General features: G+C 36.1%; 2 protein-coding genes and 1 long non-coding RNA gene across 7 annotated transcripts; 1 reads left to right on the top strand and 2 right to left on the bottom strand.

Annotated features, from left to right (window-relative positions):
• Positions 1-5,231: 5,231 nt before the first annotated feature.
• Positions 5,232-5,961, top strand: LOC111404479. The gene is made up of 2 exons (XM_023033278.1): positions 5,232-5,399; positions 5,509-5,961. The coding sequence occupies exons 1-2, from the start codon at positions 5,232-5,234 to the stop codon at positions 5,959-5,961; spliced, it is 621 nt and encodes a 206-aa protein (XP_022889046.1).
• Positions 5,962-8,408: 2,447 nt separating this feature from the next.
• Positions 8,409-10,588, bottom strand: LOC111403439. The gene is made up of 3 exons (XR_002704456.1): positions 10,507-10,588; positions 9,772-9,880; positions 8,409-8,735 (listed from the first exon to the last, which is right to left on the bottom strand). It is a non-coding gene; the product is annotated as an uncharacterized LOC111403439 (long non-coding RNA).
• A 1,546-nt stretch (positions 10,589-12,134) lies between these two features.
• LOC111403438 (E3 ubiquitin-protein ligase RHF2A-like) lies at positions 12,135-17,886 on the bottom strand. Of its 5 annotated transcripts, none has more exons than XM_023031953.1 (9): positions 17,869-17,886; positions 15,442-15,576; positions 15,317-15,363; positions 14,305-14,367; positions 14,099-14,207; positions 13,618-14,000; positions 13,403-13,510; positions 12,548-12,904; positions 12,135-12,402 (listed from the first exon to the last, which is right to left on the bottom strand). In XM_023031953.1, the coding sequence occupies exons 2-8, from the start codon at positions 15,574-15,576 to the stop codon at positions 12,592-12,594; spliced, it is 1,158 nt and encodes a 385-aa protein (XP_022887721.1). In that variant the 5' UTR covers positions 17,869-17,886; the 3' UTR covers positions 12,135-12,402; positions 12,548-12,591. The 5 variants fall into 5 exon arrangements, with proteins under 5 accessions (XP_022887721.1, XP_022887717.1, XP_022887718.1 ...); XM_023031949.1 differs by lacking the exon at positions 17,869-17,886 and adding an exon at positions 17,368-17,406; XM_023031950.1 differs by lacking the exon at positions 17,869-17,886 and adding an exon at positions 17,368-17,406 and having other exon boundaries at positions 12,592-12,904.
• Positions 17,887-19,218: the final 1,332 nt, after the last annotated feature.

Raw genomic sequence — 19,218 nt, 5'->3', positions numbered from 1 at the left:
GAAGATCAAATTCATGTTCCTTTGTATTTAATGGAAAGAAAATTCACCTTAATCCTTCACCACCAAAATATGTTAAGTTTCACTAAGCCAAAAAAAATTGTCGAGAGGAAAGGATTACATGTGATTAGCCCTACAAAATTTGAACGGACAATCATAAATGACTCAGTCGTATTTGCTGTGATTGTTATGGAAGTCTCATCCGATTCCCCAATAACGGCCCCTACTAAAGTCCAATCACTTCTTCAAGAATTTAAGGATGTATTTCCTGACGACCTCCCTGATATATTGCCTCCCTTACGAGATATTCAACATGCTATAGATCTAGTTCCAGGATTGTCTCTCCCCAATTTGCCTCACTATAGAATGAATTCTGCTGAACATGCCGAGCTCCAAAGACAAGTGGGTGAACTCCTTCACAAAGGCTTCATCCGTGAAAGTTTAAGCCCTTGTGCAGTTCCCGCCCTTCTGACACCTAAAAAAGATGGTTCTTGGAGGATGTACGTTGATAGTCGCGCTATCAATAAGATCACTGTCAAGTATCGTTTTCCCATCCCTCGACTTGATTATGCTAGATATGATGGCCGGTGCCACAATCTTTTCCAAAATCGATTTGAAGAGTGGGTATCATCAAATTCGAATCCGCCCAGGAGACGAGTGAAAAACTGCATTTAAAACGAATGATGGTCTATACGAGTGGTTGGTCATGCCTTTTGGACTAACCAATGCTTCAAGTACTTTTATGAGGGTGATGACACAGGCCCTTCGACCTTTCATGGGCAAATTCATTGTCGTATACTTTGATGACATTCTCATATACAGCAAAACTAGGGAACAACATCGAGATCATCTCACGCAAGTGAAGAAAACAAGATTGAGAGAAAATTCTTATTCTTCAACAATAAAAACATTGATTACAGTAAGTATATATACACGAGATGAGTAATAGGAAAAGGAAACTAATCTTCTAAAATAGGAATAAAACTATTCTACCAAAAACTAAAAGATTACAATCACTAATTGACTATAATTACTATATCTTATCTTCTTTCCATACTCGGACCTTTTCTAGTTGGTTTTCTAGTATATGATCTAGTTGGTTTTCTGAGAGCAATAGGTAGATCATCTCTTGGATTGCTGAAAGGATCTTTATCAGTTCCTATCACCGGAACTCTTTTGGTGCTTCAGTTGCAAGGGTTTCATTACACTTTGATTTAGGCTTTCGTGAGTAAACTAGTATCTCCTTGTCACTTTGCTTTTCTCCATCTTCCCCTGAATTCAAGTTTTCTTCTGTATATGGCACACTAGGAGGATTAGTATGTGTGAGGTCAGAAGAGGTGAGATCAAAGTCCAAGAATTCATGATTGGAGAGCCGATCTTCGTTCAAGTTTCCCACGTGAAGAGAAGGCTTCGAGAAGTAAGGTGTGGTTTCAAAAATAGTGACATCGAGACTCACAAGAACCCGTTTCCCCAAAGGATCATAACATTTATAACTAGAGCTGGACAAATCTCTCGAACCGAACCCGACGATTCTTGTCAAATTAAATACCCGAACGGGTATTTGAATTGAGAACCAACAGGTACGGTTCGGTTCTCGATTCTAGACCAAGAACCGAAAAATCGAATAAGAACCGAATTTTTCTAATTTTTTTTTATATTGAGTAAATCAAATTATTTTAATTCTAATTTTTTCTAAACAAATTAAGAAATTAACAATTTTTAAATCCAAATTTTTTGCCCAATAATTTGTTTCATTTCTAATTTTTTAATTTTTGGCTCCATTACCCATTTTATTGTTTCATTTCTTAGCCCAACAAGATCCAATCCACTAAATAACCCTAAACACCTACACTAAAGTGCATAACGTTGTCTCGACTCTTGCACTCACTCTCGTAGTCTCGCTGACATTCCAAGACCTATACAATCGTCGACCGATGTTGTGACTTCTGATCGAAGCTGTGACCTCCGCCGACCGAAACTTTGGCCATAGCGATCATTTGAACAAGGTAGTCTAGTAGCCTATGGCATTCCAAAATCATTGAATGTATCATTAATCGTATTTATATAATGTTGTTATAAATGTTAAAAAATTTAATTATAGTACAGAACCGAACGGAACCGAACTAAACCGAACCCGAACGGTTCCATAATTATATTTGGACCCGACGGTTCCATTTACTAGATACCCGAAAATTTTGGTTCCGAACCGACCCGACCCGCGCCCACCCCTATTTATAACCTTTTTGAGTGGGACAGTACCCAATAAACACGCATTTAATGGCACGTGGTTCAAGTTTATTGCGGTGTTGGGAGTGAATGTGTACAAATGCAGTACAGCCAAACAGTTTTAAGGGTAGGTTCGAATTAAGATGGGATGTTGGGAAGCGTTTTTGGAGTTTTTTTAAAGGTGAGTCAAAAGAGAGGGTCCGACTGGGCAATCGATTTATTAGATAAATAGAAGTTAGAATTGCATCTCCCCAGAATGTTTTTGGCATATTCATTGTAAACATTAACGGGGGTGTCCCCATTTCAGAGTTTAATAGTATGTGCCTATTTTTTCGTTCAGCAACCCCATTTTGTTGTGGGGTATGGACACATGAACTTTGGTAGACTATTCCATATTTTTTTAAATAGTCTTGCAAAGTAGCGTTGAAATATTCTGTACCATTGTCAGTGCGAAGAATTTGAAGTTGTGTTTGAAATTGTGTTACGATCATGGAATGAAAGTTCATAAATACTGATCGAACATCGATTTTTTCTTTCAGCAGATAAACCCAACATACTCGAGTGTGATCGTCGATAAATGTGACAAACCACTTTGTTTGGGTACGGTTAGGGGTGCAGGAAGGTCCCCATAGATCACTGTGAATCATAGTAAATGGTTTGGATGGTTTGTATATTGATTTTGGAAAAGATGTACGCTGATGTTTTGCAAACTCACAATTTTCACATTGAAAATCAATAGGTGTTTTATTCATGAAAATTGAAGGACAAACATGTTTTAAATATTGTAAGCTGGGATGACCTATTCTATTGTGCCATAATAAGATTTCACTATCTTTAAAGGTAGATGTAGAATTACATTGTGAAAGTTGACCTAGTGAACTCACATCAGTTTCCTCGAAGTAGTATAATCCCTCACATTCTTTAGCACTGTCAATCGTCTTCCTCGATGAAAGGTCCTGAAAGACACAATAAGATGGGAAGAAATTAGCAGAGCAGTTGGAATTTTTTGTTACTTAACTGACAGATAATAAGTTACAAGATAAATTTGGGACATGGAGAACAAAATCCAATGTTAAGGACTCAGACATTCGAATACTCCCTTTTCCTGCAACAGATGAAAGTGAGCCATTTGCAATTTTAACTCGAATGTTGCCAGGACAAGTTGAGTATGAATTGAATAGATACGAATCCGTCATATGATTGGATGCTCCGGAGTCAATAATCCAAGCATTTTTATATTTCGAAGTATTTAAGGCTCTAGGAAAGATACCTTAGTGGGCTAGTGAGCTAGAGGGGCCTTTAGGAGAAGAAGACTGACCGGAGGTTTGAAAGCTTGCAAATAGTTGATAGAATTGTTCCTATTGCTCGGAATTAAATGTATTGCTTGCAGTTGAATTGTTTTTTGTTTCAACCTGATATCGCTGGCTCATCGAGTTTAGCTTAGGTCTCCAGTCACTTGGCTTCCCATTAATTTCCCAGTATGTATCTATTTTATGACCCGACTTACGACAGTGCTCGCACTAAGGACAACCCCGTTGTTTTTGGGTTGACCCATTTATAATTCCTTTTGAAAAACCCAAACCATCACTGTCATTAAAAGGCCCATTAATATGTTCAATTTTTGGCCCATATTTTGGCTCGTTATGTGTATAATTTCCTAGCCCAGAAGTTGTAATTCTTGGAGGTCCATTTCTCCTTCCAGCTACGGCCGAAGCTTCTCCAGAAACCTCCCCCATCATCACCTGCCGGCGAGCCTCTTCGCGACGTACTTCTGCAAAAACCTCTCGAGTGGAAGGTAGTGGGCGGCGTCCCAAAATTCGGCCTCAAACTTCGTCGAGTTCGCGATTCAGGCCGGCAAGAAATTCATAGACCCTTTCGTTTTCTTGCTTCTTCTTGTACAAGGTGATGTCGTCGGGACACTTCCATTCTTCTTCACTGTAGAGGTCGAGGTCTTGCCAAAGAGATGTCATTTCCTTGAAATATTATGTGACATCTCTTGTCCCTTGTTTGGTCAGCCACAAGCGGGTTTTCAATTCAAAGATTTGTGAAACGTTTTCAGCGTCTGAGTAGGTGTCTTTTATAGCATCCCATACAACCTTCGCTGTAGGAAGAAACAGATAGGTTTTCCCTATAGAGGGCTTCATCGAGTTCACTAGTCAGGCAATGACCATGGAGTTTTCTGAGTGCCATCGTTGCTACAGGGCTGTGTCGGCCGGTTTCTTTATCTCGCCAGTAAGGTAGCCTAACTTTCCTTTTCCATCAATCACCAATTTAATCGACTGGGCCCATTCACGGTAGTTTTTCCAGTTTAATTTTTCAACAGTAAGCTGAAACGAGAAATTCTCGAATGCATTCTGACCAATTGAGGAATTACCCTCTGTTTCTGCGCCTGACATTGTAGACGCAGAACTGTCGGCAAGGAATTCCGCCATAGTTTTCTAGATGAGAGCCCCTTGCTCTGATACCATGAAGAAAACGAGATTGAGAGAAAATTCTTATTCTTCAATAATAAAAACATTGATTACAGTAAGTATATATACACGGGATGAGTAATAGGAAAATGAAACTAATCTTCTAAAATAGGAATAAAACTATTCTACCAAAAACTAAAAGATTACAATCACTAATTGACTATAATTACTATATCTTGTCTTCTTTCCATACTCGGACCTTTTCTACAGCAAGTTTGCTCTACACTGCGTGCAACAAGTTTGTATGCCAATGTCTTCACTGATAAAATTGTGTTCCTTGGATTCATTGTTTTTGCTACGGGAGTATCTGCTCATCCTGTGAAGATTCGGGTAATTGTTGAGTGGCCTGACCCCAAGAATATACATGATGTTAGGAGTTTTCATAGTTTAGCTACCTTTTACCGTCGTTTCATCAAGGGGTTTAGTACGATCATGGCTCATATCACAGAGTGCATGAAGAGAGGATAATTTCATTAGACGCAGGAAACGGCCAAAGCTTTTCAGCTAATCAAAAGGCGAATAACAGAGGCTCCTGTCATGCGACTCCCAGACTTTTCCAAAGTATTTGAGGTCGAATGTGATGCGTCAGGGGTAGGAATAGGTGGAGTCTTGAGTCAAGAACGCCACCATATTGCTTATTTTAGTGAGAAATTAAATGATGCCAAACAACGGTACTCAATTTATGATAAGGATTTGTACGCAGTCGTACAAGCCTTGCGCTATTGGTGTCATTACTTATTACCACACGAATTTGTCCTTTTTCGGACCATGGGGCCCTTCATTTCCTTAATTCCCAGAGACTATTGAATTCTAGGCATGGCCGCTGGATCGAATATTTGCAAGCCTATTCTTTTGTCTTAAAGCATTTGAAAATCGAGCTGCTGACGCTTTAAGCCGTCGCATCGCCTTCTTGTCCACCATGAGTGTTAAGGTCATCAGGTTCGAAAGACTTAAGGAAGAGTACGAGTTATGTCCCGATTTCAGAGATATTTTTCTTGATTTGCAAAATGGGGAGTTGGACACCACTGACGATTTCCGTTTGGAAGAAGGCTATCTTTTCCGATCCAATAAGTTGTGCATCCCGAAAACTCCAGTACGAGACTTTATAGTGTGGGAAAGTCATGCTGACTGGTTGACTGGACATTTTGGGCGTGATAAGACTATAGAGGAAATTGAACGTCAATTCTATTGGTCCAGTTTAAAGACAGACGTGGCCAAGATTGTTGGCACATGCAACACCTGTCAGCATTCTAAGCAAAAGAAGTAGAACACAGGCCTCTACACGCCCCTCCCCGTCCCTAATTGTCCTTGACAAGACGTTAGTATAGGTTTCGTGCTAGGGTTGCCACGTACTCCAAAGAAACACGACTCCATTTTTGTTGTCGTAGATCGCTTCTCGAAAATGGCACACTTTATTCCTCGTAACAAGACTTCCGATGCATCTAAGGTTGCTAAGTTATACTTTCATGAGATCGTCAAGCTGTATGGCCTCCCTAAGACCATTGTCTCGGATAGAGATGTTCGTTTCACTAGCCATTTTTGGCGAACCCTATGGAGTATGGTTGGCATTAAACTGAAATTCTCTACTGCGTACCACCCACAAACGGACGGTCAAACTGAAGTTGTTAATCGTAGTCTTGGTAATCTATTAACGTGTCTAGTCCAGGAAAATCTTAGGAATTGGGATTTAATTCTTCCTACTGCCCAGCTTGCATATAACAGTTCAGTGAATCGGTCTATAGGTATGAGTACTTTAGAAGTTGTTCATGGTTTTAAGCCTAGGAAGCCGTTAGACCTTATTCCCACGTCTCCACATGCTAGTATTTCTATATCAGCTGAGTCTTTTGCACAACATCTGCGTGACTTGCATATTGAGGTCAATAAACAGCTAGAAGCGAGTAATGCATTATATAAACTTCAAGCTGATTTGCACAAACGCCATGTTGAATTTAATGTTGGGGATTATGTTATGATTCGAATTAAACCGGAACGGCGTCCATCTAGGCCTGCTTCCAAATTACAAGCTCGTAGTGCTGGTCCTTTTAAAATTTTAAAGCGTGTTGGTCCAAATGCTTATGTCATTGACTTACCCTCACATTTTGGCTACCACCCTACCTTTAATGTTAAAGACTTAGCTGCTTACAAAGGCCAATTTCATCCCGCTGATGATCCTTTCACACCTCCATCTCTGGACCCTCATCCTGAACATGTTATCCCTGCCCCAATTCCACCTACTGCAGCACATAAAGATAAAATTGATGCTATTCTAGATGCACAAACCATATTAACCAAGGATGGAGACATTCAGCGCTTCCTTGTTCGTTGGGAAGGTCGTCCTGATTCTGATTGTACTTGGATCTCCAAAGAGACACTTCAACAGCTTGATCCTAATTTGTTGGAGTATTATAGGAGTCAACAAGATCTTCCCCTACCCTGACCACGACCCTTGCGTGTCTATAGACGTCGAAAGAAGTTTGCTCAACCAATCAGTTTGTGGCTAGGAGATTGACAGCGGCCTTTTGTGATCTACCTCCTCGACGGGGTCGAGTTTTTCTCCCATCCCGAGAGTTGATGTGGACATCATCCTCATTGAGCCATTTGTTAGGCCATTTTATCTTCTATTTATTTATTTTGGACTTTATGTCTCATTGGGCTTGTATATGAGTTTGGCGCAAGCCCAAGTGTATTATTTTGTTATTTATATTATTGTAATTGGGATTGAAAGTTCAGTTGATGAATGAAAGACATTTTCTTTGGTGGTTTGTCCACGTCTCTTCCCTCTCCCTCACTTTCCCCTCTCCTTTTCTCTTCTTCTTTCTCCCCTCTGCCTTTCCCTTCTTTCGGTGTATTGGGCTTGTATATGGGTTTGGCCCAAGCCCTCAAAATAGGTTTATTATTTTGTTATTTATATGATTGTAAGGAATCGAAGAACTCAGTTGATGAAGATGAAGAATTGAATGAAAATTAGCATTGCTTTCTCCTGCCTTCCCCTCTTATTCTCTTCTCCTCCGGTCTTCTCCCTCCATTCTCTCTGTTTCTTCCCCTTTCTTGCTGCCTATTTCTTCCTGTCCTTCTAACTTTGTTATTTCTTGATTAGTATATTGATTCTACATCAACGACCTTGTCATAGGTGTACATCAGACTGAATAAATGAAGCTATCCAATTAACTTCTGCATATTGTGATAGGATCCTGTTGCTGCTGATGATCTGCTGGACCTAGGTAGTTGCTGATCAACTGGAAGACTAGGAAAATGTATGATTATAAAATGTAGAAGGCAGATTGTTGTAGAACAATAGATTTGAGCTTGAATGTATTGAAACAGAATTTTGTATTGATAGAGTAACAGAAATGAAATGACAATTCCAGGCTATTCGAGATGCCTTGGTTCTCTTCACTCTTTTCTCAACTAATCACCTGAATGAGTAATTCCCACACCCCTATATCACATTTATAGACATTTTATTATATTCCTATTACCCCTTTTGCCCCTTCACTAACTGACTAAGTGGAATATTCTAGAATATTGGATGACTTGACAGCCTTCATATTGGTTGTATCCTTGCAAACCGATTGGAGATCTATCATATTGATGTTTCTCTTCAATGTTCTTTGTTTATGAACCAATCTGTAAGAGAGCACAGAAGTAACAATATGAGAAGCAGGACTGTCTTGTGACCTACTATCTCTGAAGTATAAAAGAAACAAAAGCAACTTCTCGAATATGAACACCTTTATACATCTCGAAGAACCACCCAAAGTAGAAGGTTAAGTGGTGTACCAGCCAAAGGATGAAACAAGGAGTACAAAAACAAGGGAAAATGTATAACAAATCAATATGGTAATGGTCCATCGTCCATCTTGAATTCGTTATCAAGTAGTTTAACATAAACACGATCACAGATTAATCATAAATGGCATGTATAAATATGAAACATAAGGAAAAATTCATCATGATGGACACTCTCGAACTTGTCTGACAGCATCAGGGTTCTTATAATGGCAGCAGCACTTCACATATTGGAGTGACTTCTCGAAAACCCTAGAAGAAGGAAGATAACCATAATTTAGACACACTTATACAATCTGTTCAAATACCATGTTCTTTCAGAAAAAATATGAACCAGAATTTTTTTACAAGACCGAGACTTTGATAGATGTGAACAAGAGACCATATTTTTTGAGACACTCAAACAGACCAGACAAGCCATCACTCATCATTTATCTCTAAAGATATCAGAAGGACGAGACTCAATTTTCTTTCTTAACCTAAAATTATGCTCTCCTTTTGTGTGATATTATCTGTCTTACCTTCTGAAACCAAACAACAGGAACTAAATACCTCCACCTTCCACTTTATCCCCTATTAAGGTAGAAGGCACAATAAATCCAGCAATAGTACTCTAAAAACCCGAAAAATCGAAAATAAAAAAACTCATGGCACAATGCCTTTTTTCCAATTTAGTGTGAGAAACATAATATGCTTTTGCACTGTGAAACTGCATTTTCATTTTTTTCAGAAAATTTCACAGACCAAGATTTCCCTACAGAATGTTACATAGCATACAAAAAGCAACTCAATAAAACTCAAGAAAAAGATAAAAAGAAACTATTCACGTGTGAAGAATATGCCAAGGTCTGCCAAAGTGCTTCTTCTGGGACAAATTCATCTCAATTTCAATATTAAGCATTCCCAAACCAACAAAATTTAGAAATTCCTCCATGCAGTACAAACAAATTGTATATCTGAAACATCGTGGGTGATCCAGATTCAATGTGAGTAAATGTGAACAGATGCCTATATCAATATCACAATCTTCTCGGAGATTGAATTGACACCTCATGAGAAAAGAAAAAATGCACTCAAAAGTTAGCCCATGTTTGGCTAATGTTTATAAACGGTTTATAACCAATCAAACCACTTTTATCCACACATTTCATGGATCCACAAGTACCACCCACTTATCCGCTACTCATATTTATCCATTTACAATTTAAACAGTTTATAAACACTTCCCAAACAAGCTCTTAAACAACAAAATAAAGAAGAAATTTGAAAGCGTGTCAATTATACTTACTGAGATATTTGGTTCATAGGATCCTCAGACATCTGTTGAGGCTGCTCATACTTGTGTTCAAGAATTAAGGCAACTTCACAGTTCATTAGACACTTTGCCTTCAAAAACTCTGAACAAATAAATTACATGAAAATGTCAGGTTACATCCATATGATGCAAAGGTCATTAGATTTATGAGCCACAAACGAAATGAAAATGCAGTATCATTCTTTTTCTTGGGACAAAAGGAATTACATTAACAAAAGTGATACCAGAGAAGAACAACAACAAATAAATTTAACAAGATTATAGCGCGGGTTTACATAAACTACAGCTTATCGATCCTGTTACATGACCCAATTTGCAAAATTGAGCATCCTCGTACAATTTAGGTTTAGGGAAAAGTGGGTCCCACCTGTGAAGAAGTCGAAAATCACGACTGGAATACTGAAAAAATAAACGGTCAATTGATTTTTTGGGTGAAAAATTGTTACCAAATGGGGGCTTAAACTAGAACACTGAGAAGATCAAACAAAACAATGTTTCTAACAAAAATTACGTTCGATACAATAAACCATGCACTTAAATTACATAACACACAATTAAAAAACACCTGTTTAACTCCTGTGTAATCGTCAAATTAACTCCAACTATTTACCAAAAAAAAAAAAAGAAAAGAAAAAAGAAACACATTGCTCGTTTTATTTTTCGTTCGATTAAAGCGTGGAGATAATAAAATTAGGAAAAGGTGAATACCATCGGAAAATTTGAGTTCGGTGGCGTTTTCTTTCGTCTTCTTCTCCTCCAGACATTTTTGTTTTATGAATGTTTAAATCTCGCTCTTTCAAATTCGAAAGGGGGACTTATATTGTTTTGCATATTTTTGTTTTGACCCCTAAAGTTTTTAATTTGTTACTTTTTTCGACACGCTGTTTTGTCGTCTCTCAATAAATTTTTAATGCATCACTTCAATTTTAAAGTGTTACATTTTAAGGTAAAAAATTCGTTGAAACTCAATGCCCGGTAAAGGTCTCAATATTGGTAAATCTCAAAATTATAATGAGGTGTTAAAATTTAATTAAAAAGGTTGCTGATGAAAAAACAAGTTAAAAGCAATTAAATTTTACTCCTACAACATTGAACTCGACGAAATTCAAATAAATATATCACGTAGAGTGTCTATACATACAAAATAAAATGCCGAGTTTAGTTCTTTAATTTTTTGTTTCCTCCAAAAGTTGACAATTTAGTACCTGTTTGGTTATGATTTTTCACCAAAAAAATTTAATTTTTAACTGTTATTTCTCTAATTCGGCCGTCATTTTTAACTTATTCACTCACAGACAGAATCCACTTTTTTTTTAACAGTCAAAAAATTGATTCTCATAGACACTACCTAATAGGCCCATATAAGTAAATTTGAAAATGAGTGCCGATACCTGGCCGCAATCCAAGTTTTACTTTGTCTATCTTGTCACCACTAATCTCTTAATTATCAATTGTGGAGCCTCAAATGGCTTCGTTCTCTCATCTTGTTAAATCGTCCGTAAGAATGGCAACAGGATGGGTATGGGACGATTCGGCCATTTTCATCCTCATCCCGTCGAATATTTTTGTTGTCTTATTCTATGCCCATACCCGATCAAAACTGGACGGGAAGGGCTCGGTCCGGCATCGGGGCGGGGTAGGGCTCCCCGACCCCATTTTATTGCTCAATTTATTTTTTCTTTTTATTTTTTGCTTCTATTTTTTATGTCCTTAGTTAGTAAATATTATTGTTTTTTACTAATTAGTTAAAAACAACTTATGTTACCTTAAAAAATGAAGATAATTTTTTTTTTAATATAAAAACTTAAATTTGAAATCAACTTTAAACGAGACGGGTAGCAGAGTGGAGACTATGTTTCCCATACCAACCCCATACCCGCTTCAAGACAATGACACTCACCTCGTATCCGTCCCATTTACCCTGTTAGGCAAGACCCGACGAGTATCGAGTTGAAAAGATTTTTTTGCCATTCCTAACAATCCCATCATAATTTTACTTTTATTTTTTTAACCATACATTCTTTTTTTTAAAAAAAAGTAATTGTTACAAAATAAATTTTTTTACAAAAAATATATTTCAATGGAGCCCAAACAGGGCAAAATATAAAATAAAATGTCGCAAAGAACGACAACAACATTTAAGAGAATAAAAAGAGAAACTCTGTCGCGTGACCTTGAGGTCTACATTAATCATCGTAATCAAATTATTACTGATATACGCGTAATTAAAATGTTCAATATATACTACTAAAAAATAATACACATGCACGTTATCAAAATAAATCACTAGTTAACAACAATTAGACATTAAATAATAAGAATAAAAGAAAGTGAAATAATGGGAACACAAGAAGGAAAATTGAAAGCAAATAATTTGTCCGAATAACTTCATTAATAATCCAAGAAACGAATAAACATGAAATACATTCAGAACTCATTATCTTGAAACCATAGACCAATTCACAAAAATCAAGAGCACGGTTCGTTTATTGGACCAGAGAAGACCACAGAGGCTGACTGCACTCTTACACATTGATTTAGTTAGGATTACCATATGCCGGAGGCATCATTACAGCAGAGAAAATCTCGAATAAAGGAGTTCACCTGACCACAAAGAAACATTGATAAAATCAATGCCATTAACCAGATATGACAATACAACGTCAAGTAAAAATCATTCAAACTATTTTTGATCTTATCATTCAACATCAACACGCCGGAATCGATAGATAACCAAAAGAAGGCTTACTGTGAAAAGAAACCAATGAGTTGATGCAACTAAAGAATACAAACTTAGTTTGCCGCAGTACTAGAAGCACGTGGAGCTTGCGGGTTGCCATCGATCAAAGCAGAGTTGCCATCCATCTCTACAGTGTCTTGTTCAGCTCGAACTGAAGTTGAGCTATCTTCTGTATTATTTGATACAGACGCTACGTTGGTTCTACTATCTTCAGTTATTTCAAGATGATCAATCGTGCGGGTTACAGGTGCAATAACTGGATCAACATCTCTATGAACTTCAGTGGCAGGGTCAGGCACTGAACTATTGCGAGCAAACAGTCTCTCCTTCCAACCTCTTGTGCTCTTGGTTATTGATTCTTTGTATCTGGGAGGAAAATAAAAACAAATTGTTCAGTCCGAAGACTCACCAAAAGAAAAACTTGCCTTCTCTACCCTAGAGTAAGAGCCCAATCGACAGGGCTCTTGCCTCTTTTTTTGGTAGAAGAGCTTTTTGAAGAAGCCACCTCGAGCCGACTTCCTCTAAATAACCCTTCTAACAAGAAAAAATTAACCAAGCAAGCCAAAAAACAGCTTTTTAGTCTCAAAAGCAGCTTATGGCAAAACGTCCCTTAATGGAAATCTAAATTTTATGGGGTTTGGTTGTGATTTTTAAGCAACAACCGTAGCAGCTTGATGTTAAAGCCTGGAGAATCTGTCCTTAAAGCATTGAATGAACCAGACCACTGAATTACCTTTTCTTCTGCTCTTACCCTTTTTGGGCTTCTAGTTAAGTTGAAGGTCAATAACGAGATATCACAAAAAGAGAAGTATGACATTTAAATCGAACCTGGAGAACAAATTATATACAGAGTTTTCCTAGTACCTTGTTGACAATGCACCTAGGCGTGATTTGAGAGACTCTGAGAATGACTGCAAATCTGATGGTCCAGCTATATCTTGGCTGCCAGGGGAAGTCTGAGCAGGAAACCTTCTGCAAGAGAACTTGTAGACTAAGCTGTACTGAACAACAAAAATCACTCATAGCCGATTCCTACAATGTTAGCAAAAATTAAAATTCAAATCAAGAAACACAAGTACTGATTGCTAGAGGAAATTCCAGGTTGTATTGCAACAGCGCTTGATCTTGAGGCTGGGGTTGTAACAGAATCGGCTTGAACAGAAGATGGTTGTGTAGTAATTTGTGGAGAATCTTCTTCTACAGTAATAAATGGAGAATTTGGGCCAGCTATCATGACTGCAGGAGGAGTTCCGACTCCACCTCTATGAGCAGGGGAGGAAGAAGCAGAAGAAGAATTTGGATTAGTTGAAAACACCAGAAAATGGGGACGGCCTTGAGTAGATGACCTACTCCTATGACCTTCCCTCCTACCAAGCTGACGAGCCCTTCCCATAGCAGCAGCAGCAGCTAAGTGTTGAATAATACGTTCTTCAAGTTCAGAATCATTTCCACTAACTGGTAACTGTACAAGAAGTCGAAGAAAACTCGTAAATTCAACATGAAGTCACTAAGAAATTAATAAGGGGCAAATGTTTATAAGTGTAGGAATGAACCACTAACATGCTGCAATTCGATATCTCCCAAGGCTGGATGATGAAATATAGTGGTGTTTCTAGGTGGATTCATCCTCAGGTTCCTCTCATGTTCCACAGCATCAAGCAATTCTTGGCTGCCAAATAATGCGTAACAAGGGCACTCATCAAATAAGATCACTGAGAAGAAACATATGTGCAACGTGAGAAGAGGGAAAAGCCGAATTGATATACCTGCTAGGATCCTTCAGGCTGATGGTTTGCCAACACATGGGGCAGTGGGAGCTTCTCTGGCACCTAATATTTATTACAAAATAATGAACAACTTTATCAAAATCTTATCCTAACACACAACAATATAGATATAACCCTGGGTCTCCGGAGAAAAAAAAGTAGTTTCTTTTCGAAAATGACATGTAGATTCAAAGAAAGGTAAGGATAAATCATTAGAGTAGCTATCTTTTAAGTTACGTGAATTAGTTACATTAACTGATTAACACGAGGTAGGCACCATTAAGCGAGTCAAATATTCAAGTCAGAGAGTTACTAGATTTACCACAAAGCAGAACAAGCAGGAATTTAAGCAAAAAGTGGCAGATTCAAAGTCTGCTAGAACCAAGGACGACACGACAGTTATGTGCTTTAAGCGTGATATGGTGTCCAGAAGTCTTGACAATTTTTTTCACCTCAAAAACCTGCTTTACATAAAATAGAAATACCATTTTCGATATGAAAATATGAAATTTCTTTAAATATTCACCCCCCTACATAGGAAAAAATAACTACTTAACCAAGCTTTTAGGTCCATAAACAAAAATATAGTAGATTGGAAGACAAGGCATCAAGATGGATGACTTTAATTCACAATAGCCGAAGTTAAGACAAGATTAATGCCAGAACAATTCGAAATGTTTGACCAAGAGGATGCACGTTAACATAACCATTCATTCTGTATTATTAGTTTGTCGCTGGATCTTTATGTCTTTCACTGGATCACCTATTTCATCCACCTCTATAATGTCAAGAAAGGACAACCAAAAAATTCATATACTCAATCAAACACCCTTTTCCAAATCATCTAATTTCCTAATTATATTCTTGAACCTATATCAAAGTTACAACAATTCAGCATAAAGGGGCAATAAGTTTCTTGCCTACAGGGATATGAAGAAATCATCATGCATCACAAATCCACAGAGTAAATTATTTGATGCAAGAAATTTTTCAGTGAACGCAATCTTTATACCATTCAAGAATGCACTGGAGATGAAACCCATGCTTGCAAGTAGTGACCTGCAAATGGAAAAGTGCAATTACATTGACAAGTAAATTACAATCCATAACAATTCGACCTGTTATCCTAATACATACTGTTGAAGGATCACTATCAGAAAACTCTTCAAGGCATATGCTGCAAGCATCGTCACATGCCTCCTGAATTCCACCTTCCACAAAAGCTGCAGCCGATGTCAAATGGTTCTCAGGCGCCTTTTCATCATCTTCCATCTGTTAAAAAAAATTATATTTATTACAAAAAACATAGACCAATAAACAAAATTGTACATAAATCGTAGCAATTTCACATTTTACATAATCATAAATAAGTAGAAAATAAAATTAAAGACCTAATGACGTGCTAATATGAAAGTAAAACATGATTAAAAGAAATTAGACAAAAGATTAGTATGCAAAAATGAAGCATGAATTTTTCATACGAAAGCAACCAACTTCCGCATTTCGTGTATCGATTCTTAATGTCAAATAAAATCACTATTTAAATAAATTATTATCATGAATAATCTTTTATCAATTTTCGTATTTATTTCATTCAACTTTATTTCCATCAAGTGAAACTCAATATATATATATATATATATATATGTTCAATTGAAGTTGAGTAGTAGTCTTGCTGATAAAACATCCAGCTTCCACAATCACAGAGACTCCAGGAACACAAAAAGTTCAATTTCAAAATTTCACAGCTCAGCCCAAACCTTAAAACAAAATTTAACCAAAAAATAATAATAATAATAAAAAATAAATAAAATATTCAACTAAAACTGTCACCTTTATCGCTAATTATACCAAAGAAAAATCCAAAAATGCCCAAAATAAAGTCCATGTAATTATTCAGATCACTCTTTAACCATATTCAACACCCAGCAATCAGAAACATGTGGTTACACAAATATTAAACAAAACCCATAAATGAATTGGTAAAAATTACAAACTTCAAGGAAATAGAAAACCCAGCAACCGAAATCCATTGAATTTCACAGAATCACCAACATAAATGCAAATTACCTCAAAAAAGAATGTTATTTTTGGTGGGCAACTAATAGAAGTGATCCAATCTAACACCAGATCAAAGCAGAGAGTGATGAAGCAATGATTGGCATATATACAAAGAAAAGAAGTGATTATTTATTGGATGGGGTTTTTAATACGAGAATTTGAGGGAAGAAAAGTAAGAACAAGAAGTGGAATAAAGACAAAAACCGTGGAATTTTCTGGTTGGTTTTTGGATAATTATTTTTTTCTTTTTTTTTTGGAACACTTACAGATGGAACCCCCAACCTATTAAAACTATACCAAGTACGTCCCAATCTATTAATTTGACAACCCCAGTCCCAGCATTTAATTTTTATAATATTTCAATTTCCAGTTGACAATTGTATCATTTTATTAAAACTCTTTTTTTTTTTTAATTAAAATGTAATTTACCCTTATGTAATTAAATTATTAAATAAAATAAATAAATAATAGAAAGCAAATAATACTAAAAGAAAAATCAAAATGAACCCAACCTCCCACGGTCACCTTCAAGCTCCCATGTCCCACTAGAATTTGGTTTTCTTTTAATTTTAAATAATACAAATAAAATGTCTTTCTAACAAAAATTGAGTATTTATTGCTTAATCAAATATAAGCCCCAATTTGAAAAGATAATCGGCACAAAACCTCCTCATATTTTAATGTTATTGTACAAAACGTCTATACTTTTCATTTTCTGACATTTCCATCCATTTTTTACGATTTTACCCTTCTATTTAAATACTTCAAAAAGAAGAGAAAAGAAAAAAAGTAATTAGTATAAAACGTTTCTATCTTTCAAGTCTATTGTGAAAAACGTTCATTCATTTCATTTTTTTGGCATTTTTCCCTCATTTCAACATTTTTTTACGCTGAACGTCCTTCCATCCACGTTCCGTCAATTTCTACGTTAATTAAATACAAAAATACATTTTTCTTCCAATAAACAAGGTAACCCAACATGACTGCAGGTAAAATTAGTACCTTTTTTCTCTGATCGGGCTGCATATTTATCCAGAAAGCATCTAAACAATTAATCAATATTAGCAATCAACAAAGGTTATTTCACAACACAGCCACAAAATGTTGACTTTCCAACCCAAGACTCAAAAACTTTTTGGATAAAAAACCTATGAAACTTCAGAAAATCCCCAAAGTCGATAAATTTAAACAAAACCAGAAATTGGTATCAAGTTTAAGCCTCGGATTTGATGCCATAGCACAGAAAAAAGGAGGGGTGTGGATGGTTCAAGAAACTGTAAATAACTTATTTTTATAATTTTTAAATGGAATCTTTGATGGGTTACAGAATAATAAGAGCTAAAGATTCTCCAAAGTATAGCTGGAAAATGGGATTTTTCCCATATATTTGGTGGTGAAATTTAGCCTAAACGTTCATCCAAAAACGGAACGAGAACTTGAACACAGAGAGTATGTCCGTATGTATAGATTGAGATCTAGAGAGAGAGAGAGAGGGAAAGAGACCTGGGAGAACTTTGTGCGGGTCCGTGGCTCCGTGCTGCTTCAAATGACGAGGAAAATAATGGAATATTCTTTAAAATTTCTTATTCTTAATCATAAATAATTTTACACAACTCATTTTTTTTTTATTTTAATCACTCATTTTTATTAAATAAATCACTCTTTATAAAATATATTTCTTAAAAAAATAATTCAAACAGGCATTTTTTAGGATAATTTTACCCTTGTTTATTGAAAGAAAAAAAATATTTTTGTATTTAATTAATGGAAAAACTGACGAAATGTGGACAGAAGAAATCCAGCGCAAAGAAAGGTTGAAATGATGGCAAAAATGTTAAAAAATAAAAATTAGAGACATTTTCCACAATAGATTTGAAAAGTAAGGACATTTTGTGCCAATTACTCAAAGAAAAGTTGTGGAAGGTAAGGGTGAAAATGACAAAAAATGAAAGGTGTGGATATTTTGCACAATAACATTAAAAGGTGGGGACGTTTTGTGCTAATTACCTCAATATGAAATTGATTTTTTTTTTAAGTTACTTTTTCTTTTCTTGTTTTCAACAACACATTTCCAAAAAATGATAAAAAAAATAATTAAAAAATCATTTTTGACATTTCTATATAACTATTTCTTAATTTTTAATCACACATTCTTTAAAAAAAACTACTTTCCAAAAAATCGATTTCCTACTAGAGCTAAGAGTAAAATTGTCTATTTGGGAACTAGAGGGCTACAAAAAGAAAAAGTTGAAACTATAAGTGCCAAAATAATAGGTTAATGACCTATTTACTAAGAGTGTGTTTGATTGACATGAAAAATATTACCTAGAAAAGAAAATATTTTCCATCTTTTGTGGAAAGTAAAAATCACCTCTACCAAGGAAAATATTTTCCTTAAAAACAAGGAAAATCAGGCATATTTTCAAAAGTTGGAAAATGTTTTCCAGGGAAAAAAATAGCAATCAAACACTCCAAATAAGAATTTGAATGGAAAATTGATATTTTCCATGGAAAATAAATGTAATCAAACACACTCTAAATGTTTAATATGTCGGGGATCTCAATTGTAATTTTCCCATTTCTTTTTCAATGAAAATCTTTACTTTTTGTGTGATGCAAGCTGAGCTCGACTTGGTTAGGCTAGCTCTTGTATCCTGAGCATGCTCAATTCGATCATTTGGCTTGTGGATCATCATAGGTCGAGACAAAAATATTTACAAACTTTACTTTCTTAGGTCTAATCGTCTCAAATAAGAGTTACTTTGTACATATCGACATCTCTAGCTTGAATTGATTTTAGCACATGTTTACTGTCGTTATCAACGTGCAATTAACAAAATTTTAGCTTGGAGT

This window comes from Olea europaea, chromosome 11 (assembly GCF_002742605.1).
Source record: "Olea europaea var. sylvestris chromosome 11, O_europaea_v1, whole genome shotgun sequence".
Taxonomy (NCBI): Eukaryota; Viridiplantae; Streptophyta; class Magnoliopsida; order Lamiales; family Oleaceae; genus Olea; species Olea europaea.
This window is presented reverse-complemented; position numbering and strand designations above follow the sequence as displayed.

Bases quoted from the DNA above. Each gene is read 5' to 3' on its own strand.
- LOC111404479 (XM_023033278.1), top strand. From the start codon at position 5,232: ATGCGACTCCCAGACTTTTCCAAAGTATTTGAGGTCGAATGTGATGCG. The intron at 5,400-5,508 runs GTACAAGCCTTG...ATTGAATTCTAG, and splicing joins ATAAGGATTTGTACGCAGTC to GCATGGCCGCTGGATCGAAT.
- LOC111403438 (XM_023031949.1), bottom strand. From the start codon at position 17,391: ATGCAGCCCGATCAGAGAAAAAAG. The intron at 15,577-17,367 runs GTACTAATTTTA...TTTTTTTAACAG, and splicing joins AGCCCGATCAGAGAAAAAAG to ATGGAAGATGATGAAAAGGC. The intron at 14,368-15,316 runs GTATAAAGATTG...AATAAATATTAG, and splicing joins CTCCAGTGCATTCTTGAATG to GTGCCAGAGAAGCTCCCACT.